Source organism: Mus caroli, unplaced genomic scaffold (assembly GCF_978045245.1).
Source record: "Mus caroli unplaced genomic scaffold, Mus_caroli_1 scaffold_8, whole genome shotgun sequence".
NCBI lineage: Eukaryota > Metazoa > Chordata > Mammalia > Rodentia > Muridae > Mus > Mus caroli.
Genome location: NW_028227263.1, coordinates 103,830,039 through 103,850,038, shown reverse-complemented (window position 1 = coordinate 103,850,038; position 20,000 = coordinate 103,830,039). Strand labels below are relative to the sequence as shown.

Sequence of the window (20,000 nt, the reverse complement as noted above, 5' to 3'; positions counted from 1 at the left end):
TGGCTGGATGACCTTGGATGATTGGAGCAGGAGGGCCCTGAGTGGGCTGCCCTGCCCCCAGTCTAGGAAAAGGAGCTAATTAATCTAATGAATTAATTGCCCGTGGTGTCCCAACGACTCCCTGGGGGCCTCTCAATCAACAGCCCCTCAGGATGGAGCTAGGACAGAACAAATGTAGCAGACTGGCTAGGCCTGGGGTCATTCAGGCCACAGACATTGCTGCTCTGAGAGAAGTTTGGACTGTGTCACACACTCGCAGGTAACAATGGGATGTGTGCACACATACTCACTCCACCAGGGCCCAGAAAGAACACAAAGACAAGGCTAAGCCAGCTTCCCTGTCATGCATGTGACTACAGCCCACGTCAGACGGACTCCTAGTCCCGACACAGAAGAAGGCCAGTTGTAGAAGTCAGTGGTCTCCTAGGAGCAGACAGTCATACTCAGCCACAGGCAGACACCAAAGGCCAAACAGCATTGGTGCAGAGTCACCCCAGTTTCCCTTTATGGTTCCACTGACAATAGCCTTGCTCCCCATACACAGCTGTAAAGTCCACTCACCCAGAATTGCAGGTACCTGCCTGAGCACACAACCACTATACCCAGTTTAGAAGGCTCTGGGGTCCCACTGCACCATCTGTCCAAGGGAACAGACAACCACATTGTCACATCCCCTCCGACACACAGGGGCTGCACTGTCTAAGAATCTGGTGAGTATATCACGAGGTCACCTCTGGTCAGGTTGTGCTTGCACACACACACACACACACACACACACACACACACAAGACTGAAAGTCACAGATCAAATGCACACCCAGGCTAAAGGAAGTGAGGGAATGTGATATTTAGTTCAGGAACACAGCTGTGTGTGGTACCAAGATTTCTTCCTAGGCTGGTTAACCTAGACACACCCCACAGCATGCTAAGCTCTTGTAGTGTCATAGAAAAGACCCTCAACCTCAGCCCACTGAGTTTCCCTGGAGTTTCCTGGGGACTGCAGGGTACTTAGCTCCCCCATCCCACAGTCATGACAATGCAGGACACTCACAGATATTGCTGGACGTCCCCATTGCTCTGAAGAGAAGACAGATGGGGACCAGTGAGCTGTCCAAGGTGCCGACCTTTGGAGCGGACATGTCTAGTCCCACTCGCACAGGGTGAGTGTGAGAACGAGGGCCCCCGGGATAAACAGTGGGGGCCCCAGTCACAGGAAGGAGCTCAGCCATGCTCCTCCAGGCAGAGGGACCAGCACGAGTCACCCTTGTCATAGGAACCTTTCCAGCACTGCCACGGCCACTTCAGAAGTCTCCAGTGGCTCCTGGGACCAACTGTCAAGTCTCAGTATCTCAGTGTCACCCTCCTGCCTCCAGTACCCTGTCTTGTAGCCCATATATGCCTCTCTCTGCTCCTTAGTCTGCTGAACCCTCAAATCCCTTCTTCTCCAGTGGCTCAGGTGAACTCTGGCCTCTGTGCTCAGGTTACGTAACCTTGAATCAAAGTGGTCTTGTGGACAATCCTAGGAGACATGTGATGACTGAGCCTGGCTCTCAATGGGTCTTTAGCTCCTTGACTGTGAATATGGATACCTCAGACCTGCATCTATGTATCAAGACAAAAGCAAAATCCAAACAAAATAAAACAAAACAACAACAACAATCAAAACCAAAATTCACACATGACACCCATCTCCCTGACAGATTAGACATGTTTTAGGGGCAGAGCCTCACCATGACTCAGACCTATATCCCTAGTGTCTCCCAGTTCCCACTGGAGTTGTCTTGGAAATAACCGTTGTCTGAATAAATATGAATGTATACCTGTGACTCTTCAACTCTTGAACGCCTTCTCATTCCTCAAAACCCTAACATAAATACCCCATTTAGGAAGAACTCTGTGACTGCTCAGGGAGCCCCTCCATGAGCATGAGTTCTAGGTGGCCAGTTTAAATGTCTATAGTATCTCCCTCATCTGACCTGGAATTTCTGGGTGAAGCAATTAAAAAAATCAAGATTCAAGTATTTGTACTTTATGTGTACATATGTGTGCCTGTGTAGATTTATGTGCACCATGTGCATGCAGAAGCATCCAGAGAGACCAGAGTAGGGTGTTGGATCTCCTAGAAGTGGAGTTGGTGTGAGCTGAGAGACGCCATATGGATCCTGAAAGCCAAACCCAGGACTTCTGCAAGAACAGCAAATGCTCTTACCCACTTGGCCACATGGTTCACTCCCACATGTTTTTTTGTTTTGTTTTGTTTTGTTTTTGTTTTTGTTTTTGTTTTTTGTCTGTGTGACCCAGGACTGTGCCTTGCTCAGATCATGGAGGGGCCTGTGGAGAGGAAGGAGAGGATTCTGAACACTTGTAACAGATTTCAGAGAAGCCTGGGCTAGGAAGCCCAGTGTCTACCCTGCCATGTCTTGACTACACCCCCCCCCACATGGACTGAGCCTCAGTTTCCCCATCTGAAGAAAATGAAGAATAAGAATTCAATGCAAGTTTTTCTGAGTGGTGCCTTCAGATGAGACAAGCAAATGGTCTGGCATCTGCATCTGACATATAAAATAGCCCTGGCACACCTAGAAGCACATTCTTTCCTTTCCTTTTCTTCTTTAAAGAATTGCAAACTGCCTTCTCTGACCTGGTGTCAGCCTCCCTGACTGGGGCAGCGGAAGGGCTGTCTAGTTGGCAGATATTTCTGAAGTCTGCCACTCCTGCAAGACACCCTGTCAATATGTGTTCTAACAACCCTGCCCCAAGCTTGTCCCAGGAGAAAGGGTGAAGCCTCAGGATTAAGGGTCCCCCCCGTCCCTCAGGTACAAACGTACCTCCATCACTCTGGGACTCAGTTTCTCCACTGGCAACTAAAAATGATGATTAGTCTCACTCTTCTACTGGACATAGGGTAGATTAGAGAGCTGCTGTGAACATCAGGCTTGGTGACTCATATCTGTAATACCAGCACTTGGAAAGTGAGGTAGGAGGATTGCCCCAAATTTAAGGTCATCTTAACTACAGAGTTCCAAGCTAGCCTGGGCTACAGAGTGAGTTCCAGGCAAGTTTGAACCATAAAGTTCAACTAGGTCTCAAAAATCAATCAATCAATCAATCAATCAATCAATCAATCAATCAATCCAAGCAAGCAAGCAAGCAAGCAGGAAAGAGAGCTGAAGGTCTGGGAGACATCCTGTGAGGTCAGTTCTTTGCTCTTGTGAGATTTCCAGTCTAGACTAGCAGAATAAATCAATAAAATAGAGGCTACAGCCAGAGGAAGAAGAGATTTCTGAAAAGCTCTGTGCCCAGAAATTAGTGGTAAGACTCTTTGGGAATCTGGATGAACCTCAGGCCAAGCTGGGACCCTTGGGTGGGGACTGGGCAGAGAATGATTCTACAGTCCTTGAAGTCATTGCTAGTGAGGAACCCTGGGTCTGGAGACTTTGTGGGAGTTCCTGTAGGCTGCCCAGGGAAGGAATGCAGAGGGGGTAATCTCTGACACAACAGGCACCCAAGAGCCCACCTCTCTGCTAAACTCAGAAACCTGGGGGCTTCCACCCAGGTGATGCCTGGGTCCCCAAACATCAAGACATGCTTTACTGCACATTTCCTGGGGAATCTATTCAAGGCTGGCTTCTTTTCTTCCTCAGGCCTCAACCCTCTTCTCACCTTCAAGGGTAGCTTTCTGGATGCCCCCCCCCAATGGACAACACATTCTTGAGGGCACCTCTAGCTTCTTCCCATTATGTGATACTCTCTGAGATGAACTATCTACTTGTTTGCTAGATTTTTTTCCCCCATCTGATTCTTGCCGTGTCTTCTTTTCACTAGAGACTCTGTGAGACAGTGCTTGCTCTGGCTTGCTCCCTGTCCCTAACCACACATCACATTTCTCAGGAGCTCAGAATGACAGTATAGGAAATATTTGCTAAGCCAATGAAGCAGGCGTGGAGGTACACGATTGTAATCCTGGTGCCGAGGACAGTAAGACATGACAACTGCTCCGAGCTTGAGGCCATCCTGGGCTATCCACAAAACAGGAAAACTACCTGACTGCCCAGTGTTCCAGACCAGCTTGGGCTGCCAAGGCTGATGACCTGAGTTCAATACTCTGGACCTACAAAGTGGAAAGAGAACTCCCACAAGCTGTTCTCTGACCTCCAACACACAGTTATGCAAATGAAATATAAAAATATAATATTTTTTAAAAAACGAAACAAGGGGGGAGGATCAAGAGTCAGAGCCTGGTACAAGGACACTGAGTTGGGTGGCACTGGGTTCATCCCTGGCTGCTGTGTGCACTGCCTTCTCCCCTCCAGCTGCCCCACGAGCAAGAGGCATCTCCCTACCAACACACACACTCTGCTGATTTTTTTTTTTTTATGCAGTTAGTTCTGAGACACTAGGTTGGTCAAATAGCCTAGGTTGGCTATGTAGCAGAGGCTGATCTTGAACCTCTGGTCTTCCTCCCTTGAACCTCTGTGCCTCTGCCTCCCAAGTGCAGGGAATACAGGTGTGCAAGCATCCTACCAACTAACTGAGCCACATCTCCAGTCAGCATAGTTTCATTTTGTGGGTGAGTATGTAAATGTGTGGGTGGTGTTGGCATAAAAGATTTAGGCAGGGTGGGAAATGGAGGGGTTAATTGTAGGTTCATAGTTACACAGCCAGGGAGGATTTGCTAAGTGTAAATAAGCCGACAACAGAGAAATGGGCTGTCCTGATTTCTACTTTAGGATGAAAACACTAGCAAGAACCAACCAGGCCTTCTTTGCTTTGCATTGAAAGTTGTGTGGAATGACTTTGTGAAAGGAAGAGAGTGCTAAAGGAGTGTGCTCCTCTGCTGCCCGGCCCCTGATCCATTAGCTTCTCTCAGGTATGTGTTAGAACTGGGCATGGTAGCCAGGATCTAGGAAGAAAAGGCGGGAGGATTGCCTACAGTTCAAGGCTGCCAGCATGGTCTACAACTATGGCTACATACTGAGACCTTAGCATGAGTATGCACACACACACACACACACAGAGAGAGAGAGAGAGAGAGAGAGAGAGAGAGAGAGAGAGAGAGATTGATTGAATGGTCCAGGCATATGCCTGTAGTCAACATTTGGGAGGCTGAGACACAAAGATCACCCTAAATTTCCAGGCCAGCTTGGACTACATAGTGAGACTCTGACTAGAAAAATACATGACTATATACGAGCAAGCTGGGGTCTGGGATTTGGCTCATACATGCTCCTCGTGAGAAACATGGATGCATACTTTACAAAAATGGGGTGTCTTTCCTCTCCAAAGTAACAGTGGGATACAAATGGGGCACCTACCTAACAGGTAGATATATCTCAGTTCACCCCACTGGGTCTCATCTTCTCTCGCTCAGTTTTCAGACGGGGTACCCAAGGCCAGAGACCTGACCGAGGTCATATGGCTTTGACAAAAAAAGCCCCTCACCCGGAGGCATGTACATAGTAATGGTTTGCAAATGGTTAGAGAGTCAGGTTAGCAGATGGGACAGTCAGTACCTTAAGAAGAGAGCTGGGTAGCAGTCAGGGGTCAAGGACGTACAGTAAGGGGAAGGAAGAAACAGACACCACAGTGAACGAGGGTACAGTATATAAGAGAGGGAGTAAGGGAGGTGGAGGGACTCAAACATGGGGGAGGGGAGGGGAGCTCAGTTAGAGACGCAGATGTGCTACTGTGAAGAAAGCAGCAGGGATAGGAAAACAGCCCGGGGAGACAGGGAATGTCACCATCCAATAGCAGAGACTGGAGATAGGGCCCCCAGAAGCAGCCTACAGTAACAGGAGAGAAAGGCGCCAGGTCAGGCAGGGCTCAGCCTCCTACTGTGGTAAGGGGTGGACTTTCCAGCCCATTCCACTCCTGGCAGAATCCATGCCCTCCCCCATTGGATCTGTGTGTGGGTGGCCTGCGTGGACTGGGTTCACTATGTGACTCTCTAGTCTGCAGGTGTGGCTTGGCTGTGAAGCTGTGATGTTTGTGTGGCTGGTGGGTGACTTGATTGGAGGACCAGATAGCTGCTTCCCTTGGGGCTGCTGGGGTCACAATGTTGGGGACTACTGTCCCTGATGGCATAGCATGACCCTGATTCTGGAATGCTTGATTGGACAAGGCCTGGAGGAAGTGATGTGGAAACACCAGATTAACACTTTCCTGGCTTCCTAGGTACCCACAGCTCAGCTTTCTGCCCATCCCTCTTCCTCCTGTGCCATTTCCTTGACTCTACGCTCCCTGACAAGCCCTGCAGGGGAGGCACAGTCCTGAAGCATCCTCAGGGCAGGACTCACTCCTGCTGTTACAGAGGGTCTCCAGGCCCACGGAACTGGCTAAGACTAGTAACCTTGGGATCCTGCATTAACCCTTCCTGTCCTGCCTTCTCCAGCCCAAACCCCACCCCAAATATTCATTCAATCAAAGACTTTTAAGATCAGAATTCTTAGTCTGGCACCTCAACTTTCTGGCTTTCCAGGACCATCTCCCAGTTAACTGCAAACACCCCAGATGCTGAGAGGAAAACCCGCATAGGGAGTTTCAACCCCTTTCCTGATATTCCTGGGACTGGGGATTTCAGTCTGTGGACAATCTGTCCTCATTGCTTGCTAACCCTGGGAACACATTCCCTCCTCTACCTTCACCTAAAGACGCAGAGCCCAGTCCCCAGGCAAGGATTGCGCAGGGAACCCTCTCCAAAAACGCTAAGACAAGATCCCCCTCCACAACACAGGGCATCATTCCAGGCCTGGTACCCCAACTCAGTTTGGAGACACTGCCCAGGTGAGGACTGTCATCCCAACATCTGAGCCTCTCCCTGACCTAGAGCGGTACATTCTTGCCGCCCCAGGCCGGCAGCAGGTGTCTGAGACCCCCTTGCTAGTGATGGAGCAGCTGACCAGACGAGGACGTGCATCCCTGTGCCCAGCGCGCATCCATGCACCCAAGGACCCCCTGCCCAGCCAAGGACTGCTGCCCAGGTCTCTGGATCCAGACCTCCGCATCCCCCCGGGGGGAACTCCCTGTTTGCCCCCACCCCGGTCCTGTACCCCTTCCCAGGACCTCAGGGTTCCCCGCCGAGCCCCCCGCCCCCGGCGCTGCGGTACCTCGGCTGATGACGGCCAGGCCGGCCAGGGCGGCGGCGGCGAGGAGCCGGAGCCGGGCCCCGGGCGCAGGGGGGGGCATCGCGGCGGCGCGGAGGGGGAGGGGAGGGGGCGGTCGGGGCGCGCGAGCCTGGGGGAGAGGGGGAGGGGGAGGGGAACCCCGCCTGCGGCTGCACCGGCCCGGGGGGCGGCGGGGGCGGGGGGAGGGGGCTGGGGGGGCGCGACGAGGTGGCCGGAGCTGCTGCAGACCCAGGGAGGGGGGTGGTGCTGACGGGCAGGGAGAACGGCCAATCAGGGCAGGAGGGGGGCCGCGGAGGCGGGGCCGGGGGGGTTGCTCGTTGGAGGGAGAGGCCTTTGTTACTGTGGCCCTGCCCCTCCTCCGCCCTCCCCCGGGCAACCGGCGTCCTCCCCGTCTCCAGAATCCCGGCCTGAGATGCACTTCATCCAGCTGCCTTCTGCTGAAGGAGCCCAACCCTCCTGCAGACTCTGGCTCTGTCCCTCCATCCTCAGACCCAAGGTGCACAGACCCCAGAGCCTCCTCCCTTAGTCATAGGAGTCTAGACCCAATCTTCCTCTCTCAGACCCAGGTGCAAGAGCCCCAGCCTTCTTCCTCAGACCCAGATGCACAGACCCTAGCCTCCTCCGTCAGACCCTGGGAGTCCAGGAACCAGCCTCCTCCCTTAGTCAGGGTCCAATCTCAGTTTCTTCCCTCAGACCCAGAGATCCAACTCCCATACAAACAAATAAATTTACTTAATTTCTTTTGGAAGAGCTAAGTTAGCTCAGATAAACAGTGAGGAAATAGTTCCCTTTTCATGTTTGTGATGGGGGAGGTCCTCACTCTTTGGGCTCAAGTCAGCTCGCATAAGTTGTAGGAGAATTCATTGAATCCCTAAATTGAACCCAAGACCTTGCTTGGGCTTGCCAGGCGACATATACCCCTTAGCCAGCCCCTACCCCTTCAATGCGGAACTCTAGGCAAATGCTTTACCTCTGAGCACGCCCTCTCTCTGGAGGGGAGCCTAGGCAGATGTGCTACTTCTGAGTCACACACAGGCTCTCACTGTGGGGGTTCTAGGCAGGGACTCTCACTAAGCCACACCCCTAGCTCTTCACTTGGGTATTCTAGGCTGGCAATCTACTGTTGACCTGTAGCCCCAGCCTTAATGAGTCCTTAACGTAGGCAAGTGGAAAACTGGCAAAGGGCAGTGACCGCCAGTGTGTGACAGAATAGACAGAGCAGGACAGGTACATAGCACACAGGTCAGTTCTACCCACTCTGCCCCACTGGGCACTACAGCGGATCGTTTCCTGTTCCTTGAAGTATTGCAGGTTTGATGTTTGTTAAATACTTTTCTCATTGTGGTGACAACATTTCTGGCACGAGCAACTTAAGAAGCAAGGGTTTGATTTCGGTTGAACATCCTAATCTGGAGAACTGAAATTCAAATCACTCTAAATTCTGAAGCGTTAAATTTTTAATAATATTTTATTCATTTTGGTGTGGTGTTGCCCACCTGTAATCCCAGCGCTGGAGAGGTGGAGGCAGGGAGATCAGGAGTTCGGGTCATCCTTGGCTACACATCAAGTTCAAGGCTAGCCTGGACTAGATCAGATCCCTTCTCAAAGTGTTTCAGGTTCTGATGCATTTTGGGTTTCATATTTTTGGATTTAGGGAAGCTCAAGATGTCATAGTGTTTGGATTTTGTCTCTTGACTCTGTGAAGCCACCTCTGGGTGGGTTGAGAGAGAATGGCTCCTTCTTGTCCTGTATTTGAATGCTTGGCCTTCCCTATTTGGGAAGGGTTGGTAGGTGTGGCCATGTTGGGAGGAGGTGTGTCACTCGAGGAGGAGTTCCCACTTAGCATGTGTATGTTCTCTGTCTTTACCCTGTGCTTGTGAATGAGATGTGAGCCCCCTACTGCTCCAGTGCCATGCCTGTCTGCCTACTATGCTCCCCCTATAATGGTCATGGACTCTAAGCCTCCGGAACTGTAAGCCCCCAATAAACTCTTCCTTCTATAAGTTGCCTTGGTCATGGTGTTTTGTAACAGCAATTGAAATGTGCCTCAGACATCACCCTTTATTGACTGCATTGCGCAAACAGAACACAGTCTCTACACAGTGCTACTTTGCAGTGAGTGGCAGAAGGACCCTGGAGGGACTCTACAAGGAGGGACATGGCATGTCTTCCTTGCCCCTCTTCCCAGAGACTTCTTAACCCACAACTGCCTCCGTTTCCTGCTCTGTAAGGTGGATGTGTTGAACCTATCACGTCCCCGGGGGTTGCAGAATTGATTAGGTCTCAGACTGAAGTCTCAGTTGCTCCCTTCATCTGTAGGAATGAGAGATGTCACACAGCTATCTGCCTGACCCTCTCTTTTTGGTACATTCTGCCATCTCTCCAGAGCCAACCACCTGCTGCTGACTAAATTATAACCATTCCCTTGGGGCTTAGTCATCCTTTGATCTGAAGAAAGAAAGAAAGAAAGAAAGAAAGAAAGAAAGAAAGAGAGAGAGAGAGAGAGAGAGGGAGGGAGAGAGAGAGAGGGAGGGAGGGAGGGAGGGAGAGAGAGAGAGAGAGAGAAGAGAAAAAAGCAAAGCAAAGCAAAGCAAAGCAAAGCAAAGCAAAGCAAAGCAAAGCAAAGCAAAGAAAAGAAAAGAAAAGAAAAGAAAAGAAAAGAAAAGAAAAGAAAGGGCAGTCCGAGGTGACCAAGCCCAGATGGGGACAGAAGCATCCTCCTCTATGGGATATCTGGCTTTCTATACCCCTGCTGAATAAATCTGTGCCTTGGTCTGCATGGTCACCAGTCCATTCTGACCATGTGTTCCCACAGAACTCTATGCAGAGTGGCACCTGGGTACACAGGAAAATGTTTGATAAATGGGAAAGAGAAGGACGGGAGGGACGAGTGAGAAATGGCAAAAGAAGGCCGGGCATGTGGCTAAGTCAGCACAGTGCTTGCCTGGCATCCATCCCAGCACCACGTAAACCAGGCATAGAGATGCATACTTGCAACCCCTGCCTGAGGCATGGGAAAGCAGGAAAATCAAGAGTTCAAGGTCATCCTTAGCTACATATCAAGTTAGAGGACAGCCTGGGCCATGTGAAACCCTAACTCAAAGAGAAGAGGGGTGGCTGAAAAGAGGCCCATACACACCTCAAAAAATGCACGGAACCTACGAAACAACCAAAGTAACGTAAATAAAGCATGGTTGTGATGGGATGGGATGGGAAGGTGTGGGCCAAGAGCATGAGATAGATACAAAGAGAGAGTAAAGAGACGGTGGTCCAGCCACAGCAGGATGATGGTAGCCAGCAGTGCGCTTTTGTATTCGGGGCTGTTGTATTTTTTTAGAAAGTCTCACTGCATACAGAGAAGGTTCTTTCTTGTCTCTGCCTGCCCCACAACTGCTCTCTCCAGAGCATGCCCCACCCCCCCCCACCCCCCCCACCCCCCGAGCTCCCATACTTGAACTTCTGGTCAAGACTTTCCTGCATGACTTTTGGGTGAAGCCAAGGCTCTGCTTCCCCTGATACCTGCCCTTGAGCCATAGTCAAGGACCAGGCCACCCACCCTGGAAGAGACTACGTGGAGGCTAGGACAAGGAGAGGAGGAGGGGAGGAAGAGGATGAAAGAGGGGAAGGGGAAGAAGAACAAGAGGAAGAGAAGGAGAGGGAGGAGGAAGAAGAGAAAGACAGAGAGAAAAAGAATAGGAGGATGAATGTGGGAAGAGGAGAGAGAAAGACAGGGAGGGAAAAGAGGGGAGGGAGGGGGAGAGGAGGAAGAGGAAGAGAAGAGGAGGGAAAGCAAAGGAGGAGACAGGGAGAGAAAAGGAAAAATGGAAGAGGACGGGGAGAGGAAACAGAGGAAGGGGTGGGGGAGAAGGGGAAGGCCTGGAGAGGGGTGGGTTTGCCCAGCCACAGGGAGAGCTGGGCTGTAGGTCTCTGTCTCTGGAGTCTGAGGTGGAGATGGTGTCTTGCTCCTCTGCAGGTCTGTCAGGCTAGAGAAGTCTGGAGTGTACCATGATCCCCCGAAGTTCCCATGTGGACTCTTTTTTCTCTCTCCAAGGCCCTGGGCTGTAGAAGAGACAGAGTCTGACTTTCCTTGGTGCTGGAAAGGGCACTTCCTGTTCTGAGTATCCCACTCAAGGGGCTGGGCTGGCTTCTTTAACTCTCAGCTATAGGTAAAAGGTATTGCTCATAAAAATGTCTCTTTTTTGTCATTGACATTGATTGATTGATTGATTGATTGATGATTGATGTATTGTTGATTGATCGAGACAGCCTTCTTTAATCTTCAGCCATAGGTAGAAGGTGTTGCTCATGAAAATGTCTTTTTTTTTGTCATTGATATTGATTGATTGATTGATTGATTGATTGAGACAGGGCCTAACGTAGTCTAAGCTGACCTCCAACTCATCACATAGCTTGAAATCCTGATCCTTCTGCCTCTGTCTTCTCGGTGCTGGAATGAATGTGGTGCGAACCACACCCCACCCCATTTATAGGATGCTGGGGATCAAACCAGCCAGGGTTTCCTGCCTGCTAGGCAAGCACTCTACCAACTCCTTCATCCTAATCGCTTTGCTGAAATCCAAGCCCTTACCACCTTAGAATACACTTATATTTGGAGACAAGACTTTACTGAGGTAATCGAGTTCATGTGGGTGGATTAGCTTCTAACATGGACTGTGACAAGAAATTAGGGTTGAAATGGGAAGGAACAACTATCTTCCTACCAACTAGGAGGTTGAAGCAGGAGGATCTCCGAGTTCAAGGTTACCTCGGTTGACTTAGTGAGACCCTGTCTCAAAATAACAAAAAACAAACAAACAAACAAGCAAAAAACCGTAAAGGAGGTTTGGGAAAATAGCAATGTGGTAGAGTGCTCTTTTGAGGAGCTGGGGCCTAGCTGGTGCTCAGTCCAAGAACCCTGTGCCAGGAATCCAAGTGAGGGGTTGCGGGAGGGACGAGGATCAGCGGTGGAGCTTTTGAGGTGTTCCACTCTCAGGATGTATCAGAATGAGCAAGGCCCTGCATCCCCAACCTAGGGCTACAGAAAACAAAAAGATCAAAAAGAAAGAAAGGAGGGGGGAGATGATGAGGCAAATGCACCCAGAGGAGACCGACATCTCCAGGTAAAGGAAAGAGTCCCTAGGAAAAGACAGCCATCCGGACACCCCATTGTGGCCTCTAACTTCCAGAATTAAGTGTGTGTGTGGGGGGGATATCTGTGGTTTGAAGGCACTCATACTGCGGCAACCTCAGCTGACATACAAAGCATTGACAATGGGGTTTACTCTCAGAGGTCTCCACCGTGGGACAGTGCTAGGCCTGAAGCTCCACAGGGTCCTTGCCGTAGTCGCTTCAGGGCTCTGCTGTTCCATGGGGCCTCGGTGAGAAGAATGTACAAACCCAGACCCACGTCCACTTGAGACTCTGCCCCTCCATTCTGTTCAAGCTGGGGCAGAGCTGAGCGCAAGGATAGGGCTGCAATCGCTGTTCCCAAGGAATGAGCGCCTTCTGGTGGCTGTGCCTAAGAAGGCCGAGAGGACTTGGGTTGAGTCCCTACCGCCAGCGGAGCGTACTTACCGGAGCCAAGGCTAGAGCACCTGCAGCTTCAGACTTCAGCAGCGTCGGCTCTTCCCAAAACTGGTTTCACGGGGGTCGGGGCTTCTTTGTTCTTGCAGGTTTGATTTTCTTCCCACCAATGAAGAATCTTCATTCTAAGACAATGAACCTTGTGGTGAATGCTGCATTCAGCCCTACCTCGACTTCAGTGCTGGACACCGTGACTCCCTTCCATCACCGCCATTCCCCCAACTAGCCCTGGGCTGCCGCCAGAACACCAGGCTCTCTCCACGAGCTGGGTCTGTGAACGGCCTACTCGTCCGAAGGAAATCAAACCTAGCTTGATGTGGACCCTTCCCGGCCTCTTTACTGGCCTCCTTGTCTCTAGGCTATCACCTTCTAAGCCCTGGAAACTCTTAGTCACTACCCCCCTGAGGTTTTCCATTAAACACAAGACAAAGTCCTGGCCCCTTTTGACCCCCATGGCAGTGCCTTCTCTCTGCTTCTTTTGCAGCGCTGTAATCAATCTATTTATATATCCCTGTACACACACACACACACACACACACACACACACACACACACACATCCCTTTGTGTGGGTACAAGTTTATTTTACATATTTCTTCCTTCTCTTTAACATTTTTGGCACATGTATCTACAAGGAACTCTCAGATTTTTTTTGTGTTCTATTCAATGGACATAGCAGAGATTACATAGTCACCTGCTTGTGGGGACTTCATAGTTACCATGGGTTCTGTCATATCATACACCTCCCCTCACCCCAACAGCTGGAGCCAGATCTTTATAGCTGTTCCTCAGTCTCTTATCCTTTCCCAGATGAAAAGCCTCCTTTGGCTTCTGTGTGAATTGAGAGAGTAAGGTCCAAATTTTCATTTCCTGTCTGAGAACCATCCTTCTATTAAAAATGACTGAAAATGGTTTCGAAAGCATTGCCAGAGATCAGGAAGAGGCTGTAAGGGAGCCATGCCCTGCATAAACCTAGGGCTGGCTTTTGTTTGCTGAGTCAAGGAGACCTTGGCAACACAATGAATTTCGTAAAATTACACTTTCTTAATGGGTGTGGAGGCCAGAGAACAACTTGCAGGAGTTGGTTCTTTCTTCCACCATGTAAGCCCTGGGGGGATCAAATTCAGGGCCTTGGGGTTGGAGGGGAAGCACTTTTACTCCGAGCCATCTTTCTAGCCCCGTCGTGAATGAATTTGACTTAAAGGAAGCATGAATCACAACTGCAGTTCAACAAATAAGAACTGCTCATTTCACTTAAGCCCGTGTAGAAATGTTCCAACAAAAACATTTGCTACAAGGAAAATAAATTGGCACTATGTACAATATATTTTATGATCCTATTTAATTTAAGCTAGAAAGAGTATCAGTTGGTCCTGTGGTACAGGTCTATTATTATACCAGCTATTTTGGAGGCGAGACAGCCCAAGACCAGTGTATTGAGGCTCTGTCTTAAAACGAAAGTATAAAGAGGGCTAGGGTGAGACTCAGTGGTAGAGCAACTGCCTAGAATCCCCCAGTGAGGGGCTGGGGGTGTGGCTCAGTGGTAGAGCCCCTGCCTAGAATCCCCCAGTGAGGGGCTGGGGGCGTGGCTCAGTGGTAGAGATGCTGCCTAGAATCTCCCAATGAGGGGTTTGGGCATGATTCAGTGGTGGGATAATTGTCTAGCATGTTCAAAGACTTACATGCAACCTTCGGTACTGAAGGAGAATGTGAGGAGTTTACTCGAAAGCATTGATACGTCTAATAGGTTGAAAATCATCATGGAAATCGGAAATGTTTCAGTCAAGTGATAACATACTTCATAATCATATCTGTGGGATGCAGGTAAATTTATGCTTAAAGGGAAATGTATAACCCTAGATGCAAATAAAGAATGGCTGGAACTTAACAAGGAGCCCACCTCAACAGAAACTAAACTGGAGGAAAATGCGATGAAGAAAACAAGCATCATAAGTCAATGGAAGACCAGTGAGAGGCTCTGTGAGAAAAGGAGCCTTCAGTCAAGACTGACGCACATGGCAGAAGCAAAAAGTCAACTCCTCAAAGTTCTCCTCTGATCTCTAAAGACATGCTATGAAAGGCACGTGCATTTGCACACACACACACACACACACACACACACACACACACATTCACATGCATGCACACGCACACACATTCAAAAGAACAAATGTAGTTTTAAAAATTAGTCAATATGGCAAGCTTTAGGGAAGGTCTGGTGTTGAATTTGAACTCTGATACTCACACCAGCACAACAAGGAAGAAGAGGAATAAAGCCGACGCGATGGCCCCATACACAATGCCCTGGATTAGACCTCTCAGGAACACACTAGAAACAGAGTTTTTATCTGAAATGAAAGGAATGAGAACACAGTCACCCTGAGGCTTCAAACTTTGACACCCTTCCTTCTGCTCCGTGTTTGTGCTCATCCTGGCCCTCCAGTGCTGGCCTTCCACCCCAGTCACACCAGGCCTCTCTCCATTCACCTGGTATCAAGAAGATTTTAGAAGCATGGACTCCATATTGGTTCTTCCCCTCACAGCGAAGTCTCCTAATGATTTCTGGTTCCCACATGAGGTGAATGGTGCTATTGGTCCAGGGTTCTAGTGTGGTGGTGGTCAGGTGTAGGATGCCATCTATGCTGTTCACACTCACAGGGGTTCCTCCCACCCACCACTGCACCGAAGGTGTGGGGATCCCATGGAAGGAACAGCTACATGTGAGTGTCCTCTTCAGCAAACAGGAGTAGTTGAGCAGCCTGGTGGGTGCTGTGGGGAAGAGAGGGCAGAGTTCAGAGAGAGAGAGAGAGAGAGAGAGAGAGAGAGAGAGAGAGAGAGAGAGAGAGAGAGAGATCCACACGTTCCCTCATTTCCTCCAAAGCCCAACTTTATTCATAACTATGTCCATGTATGTGTCTGCGTATGTGCACGTGAGTACAGTGCCCACCAAGACCAGAAGAGGGCACTAGATCCCCGAGATTTAGAATTACAGGTTTAGGTGCCCAACATGGGTCTGAGGGCTGGAACTGAACTCAGTTCTTCTGCAAGGGGTGTGGTAGTTTGAATGACAATGTGCTGCAGAGGCTCATGTAGTTGAACACTCAGTCCCCAGGTGATCATGCTATTTGAGGAAGTTTAGGAGGTGTGGCCTTGTTGGAAGTATGTCACTGGAGAGCTAAAAATCCTAGGTCATTTCCTGTGTGCTCTCCTTCTTGCTTATGGTGAAGGATGTGAGCTCTCAGCATCATGCTGTAGTTCCTAGGTCTGCCATGATGACTCTATCCCTCTCTTTGGAACCACAATAAACACTCTTTCTTTCATAGGTTTCCTTCATCATGGTGTTTTATCACAGCAACAGAAAAGTAATAAGTGCATATATTGAGCTCTCTCAGCCATTTAAGCCATCTATATAGCCCCTAGCCTTATTTGATTCCCCAAACGATTTGGAGACTTTGAGATCCAGAGGGGTTCTCCTTCATTTTTGGTGCTTGAAGTCCACACCAAACATAGACTTTACTCTTAGCTGTCATCTCTCAGCCCCCCATGGTCAAAATATGACCACTCTCCTTCAGGACCAAAGTCTTCCTCTGGGGCCCAACATTTCTCCCAGACTTGGTTGTAGGCCTTGGTTGTACCCACAGCACTCACAGACCAGTTCTAGCTTGACCACTTTACTGCTGGACAGGCTATCTAGGGATAGCTTTAAGTGGCATCTGAGAGTGGTGTCCTGGTCCTCGGGTTTCAGGTCAATGGCCAGTGCTGAAGAGGGGTGAATGGAGACGGTTGTGTTGGAAGACATGATGGGTCCTTTCCAGGAGAGAAAAGGAGCGTTGGGCTCTTGGCAGGTGTTTTGGATGGTACAGCTCAAAGTCACAGGCTCTCCAGCCACACTACTTTCTGGGATGTGAAGCTCTGGGTTTTGGGTCAGGTCTGGAGGAGAGAGGAAAAGGTTGTGTTTAGATTAGTATTTTACAGGCGTGTCACTGCACAGAATTTCTGATTGGAACCCCCGAACTTCTTCTAACAGTCCCACAGAACCTGGGATTGCCGTGTTCCCATGATTTCTCACCAATTTCTGCTATCAGAAAGCCTACCCCCTCTCACCCCCAGGCACACGAACAAGATGAAGGAGCTTATGTAAGCTTGATCCTGAGCTCTGGGTTTTAAAAATGATTTAAATTATATTATTTGGGACTAGCAATAAGGCTGAGGAGATAAAGGCAGTTGCCACCAGCTCCAGCAACCAGAGTTGATCCCCAGGACTCATATTGTGGAAGAAAGAACAGATGCTCACAAGCTGTGACTTCCATACACACACAGTGGGATGCACATGTGTACACACACTTATTGGTTTGTTTTCTATTTCTGGGATAAAGACATGACCAAGAGCAACTTGGAAAGGAGAGAGTTTATTTCACCTTACACTTCCATGTCACACTCCATCACTGAGGGAAATCGCGACAGGAACTTGAGGCAGGAACCTGGAGGAAGGGACTGAAGCAGACACCATAGAGGAACTCTTCTCATTGGCTTTCTCAGTCTGCATTTTTATACAACCTAGGACCACTCGTCTTGGGGTGATACCACCCACAGTGAGCTGAGCCATCCTGCTCCAGTTATTAATGAAGAGAATGCCTTACAGACTTGCATACAGGGTTAGTCCTTGCCTTCTGCCTTGCTCAAGATGGTCTCTTGTTGGTTGCTGTGAATCCCAGGCTGGCTGAGTCTCAGCTTCCCAGGATCCTGCTGCCTCTGCTTTCCATCCTACCACAGGAACGCTGAGATTACAGGTGGGTGTTACCATGCCTTGTTCTAAGGCATGGAACTCACTCTGTAGCCCAGGCTAACCTCACACTCCTGGCATTTCTATCACTGACGCTCCGAAGTGCTGAGGTTACAAGTACAAGCCACTACTTCTGCTTCTGTCTCTGAAATTTCTATTTAGAGAGATGCCAACTGTACTTAAAGCATTATATGATATTACAAACTAAATAGCTAAGGGTTTTAGATTTTTATTTTAGTTAATTTATGTGTAGCCAGGTGTGCACATGAAAGTCAGAAGACATCTTGCAGAAGTCTGTTCTTTCTTTCCATCACGTAGGTCCCAGGGATGGAACTCAGGTCTTTGAGCTTGCTGGCAAATGCCTTTATCCACTGACCTATATAACCAGTCCCCAGCTGGGTTTTTTGTTTTGTTTTAGCATTTACTTCGTTTGTGTGTGTGCGCGCGCGCGTGTGTGTGTGTGTGACCCAAGATTTTATAAGTCTAGTACTTGATGAAATAACCTGATCACCAGCACTCCCTCTAGATTTCCTACTTCCTAAACCACTAAGTGTGTGAGCCTGAATATCATGTGACATGGAGAGTCCAACCTCTGCCCTCCTGACAGTACCTTTCTGAGTTCCTAGACCCACATAGAGTGAGTTGGCCATGTATTTTCTTCTGAGCATGCTGTGGGTCATCAGGATGCAGTGTTCCACCTCCTCTGTGGAGAGATCACCCGTGGGGGCACTGGGATGGCTGGTACCAACACGGAAGCTGATATTTTCATTAAGCCTATAGCTCACAGTCATGGGATTTCTGAAAGGTGCCTTGTAAAATTCAATCACACAAGGGACTATACTGCATAGACCATCTTCCATTGCTGTCTTCTTGACATCAACCAAAACTGGAGAAAGTAACCCTGTGGGGAGAGATCTAAAATAGAAAACGGTCCTACCTCAAGTTTTCAGAATCCTGCCTGTCAATCAAAGGGTCATATTATAGTCATTCAGGACAGGTTTTGCATTTGCCCAGCTCTGAAAAGTCACCTCAGAAGGCCAGAGAGTCCTTCTTGGTAAGAGAGTCTTTAGTAAGAGGCATCATTGGGTCACATCCGATAATCTAAGAGTCATGTGGTTTATGGCAGAGACCTTGGGATATGTAGTATTGTTCACTTACAGTCTCTCTAGCTGCCACTCCCCCCCAAATAGAGTCACAGTTACCTGAAATTCCCTCTGGACAGACAGTTGATATGCATTACAGTTTTGTTAACCCTACACAAACCTAGACATATGTGGGAAGATGGAATCTCAATTGAGGGATTGCCTCCATCAAGTCAGCCTCTGGGCAGGTCTGTGGGGGTGGCGGTCTTTTCTTGATTTCTGATTCACATTGGGGGTGGGCTAGCACACTGTGGACATCGTGCCATCCCTAAGCAGGTGGGCCTGGATGGCCTAAGAAACTGAGCAAGCCACGGGGAACAAACCAGTAAGCAACATTCCTCCGTGGTCTCTGCTTCAGTCCCTGCCTCCAGGTTCCTTCCTCAGCTTCCCTTGACAGTCGACTATAGTTGCAAGCTTAAATAAACCCTTTCTTCCCCAAGTTGTTTTCTGGTCAGTGTTTTACCACAGCAACAGAAACTATACACAACCACTGTGGCCCTCTGCAGCTGCAAACCCAGCCCTCTCTGGTATCCCGGCCAACTCTGAATTGAAATGTTACTTTTTCATTGCATCTAACCATTTATTTGCGCACTCGTGGTGTGTGTGTGTGTGTGTGTGTGTGTGTGTGTGTGTGTGTGTGTGTGTGTGCATTCCTGCGTGCGTGAATGTGTGCATGCTTCTGAAGGTCAGAGGACGACTAACAGAAGTCAGCTCTCTCCTCTCGCCATGTGGGTTCCAGATAGCAAACTCAAACCATAAAGCATGGAGCAATCATCTTATTCTCTTGAGCCCTCCTCCCCTGGACTGAATTATAATATTACCTTGACCCACTGCCTGCCTGTCTTGTGACTCCTGGCTCATAGGCTAGGCTGTATGCTGTGGAACTTAGCCCCTTCCCCAGCCTGAAAGAACAGAAGAGTCCCTCTCAGTCTTATGGAATTTAAGGACATTTCTGTTCAGGAGCCCATCAGGGTACCTGTGATGTCTGTCACTCTCCTAATGAAATTCTTTGAGTGAGTGTGAGTGTGTGTGTGTGTGTGTGTGTGTGTGTGTGTGTGTGTGTGTGTGTTAATTCATCTCACCTTTCTTGCTGCAGAGCCTGTAGCATTGCTATTATTAATAGTAAGTATCATTTTGATCTCTGGAAGTGTCGAATGCTAAGGTCTGTCACACCTGCATGGCCAGACTCCCAGTGAAAACCTTGCACTCAAGGCTTGGTGGGCTCCCTGAGTGGGGGGCCTGAACTCTGTGTATCATCGTGCACTGCTGCTGAGAGAACTGTGCTGTCCGGACAACTTCCCTAGGAGAGGCCAACTGGGTGCTCATACTTAGTTCTCTGTCAACTACCCCCATCATCTCTTCCCTTGCTG

The 20,000-nt window shown here is 49.3% G+C and overlaps 2 protein-coding genes across 4 annotated transcripts in view; both read right to left on the bottom strand.

Annotated features, from left to right (window-relative positions):
- Nucleotides 1-7,184, bottom strand: part of Iglon5 (IgLON family member 5) — a 16,784-nt gene extending 9,600 nt beyond the window's left edge. The window contains exon 1 of the mRNA XM_021168690.2: nucleotides 7,106-7,184. Within this exon, the coding sequence (XP_021024349.1) occupies nucleotides 7,106-7,184 (79 nt within the window). The remainder of the gene's footprint in view (nucleotides 1-7,105) is intronic.
- A 3,396-nt stretch (nucleotides 7,185-10,580) lies between these two features.
- Nucleotides 10,581-20,000, bottom strand: part of LOC110298706 (sialic acid-binding Ig-like lectin 10) — a 12,803-nt gene continuing 3,383 nt past the window's right edge. For all 3 annotated transcript variants that reach the window (XM_021168107.2, XM_021168108.2, XM_021168109.2), the window contains 6 exons: nucleotides 18,099-18,389; nucleotides 16,354-16,635; nucleotides 15,193-15,474; nucleotides 14,951-15,053; nucleotides 12,698-12,831; nucleotides 10,581-11,182 (listed from right to left, as the gene is read on the bottom strand). In XM_021168107.2, coding sequence (XP_021023766.1) covers nucleotides 12,726-12,831; nucleotides 14,951-15,053; nucleotides 15,193-15,474; nucleotides 16,354-16,635; nucleotides 18,099-18,389 — 1,064 coding nt within the window. In that variant the 3' untranslated portion in view covers nucleotides 10,581-11,182; nucleotides 12,698-12,725. The remainder of the gene's footprint in view (nucleotides 11,183-12,697; nucleotides 12,832-14,950; nucleotides 15,054-15,192; nucleotides 15,475-16,353; nucleotides 16,636-18,098; nucleotides 18,390-20,000) is intronic.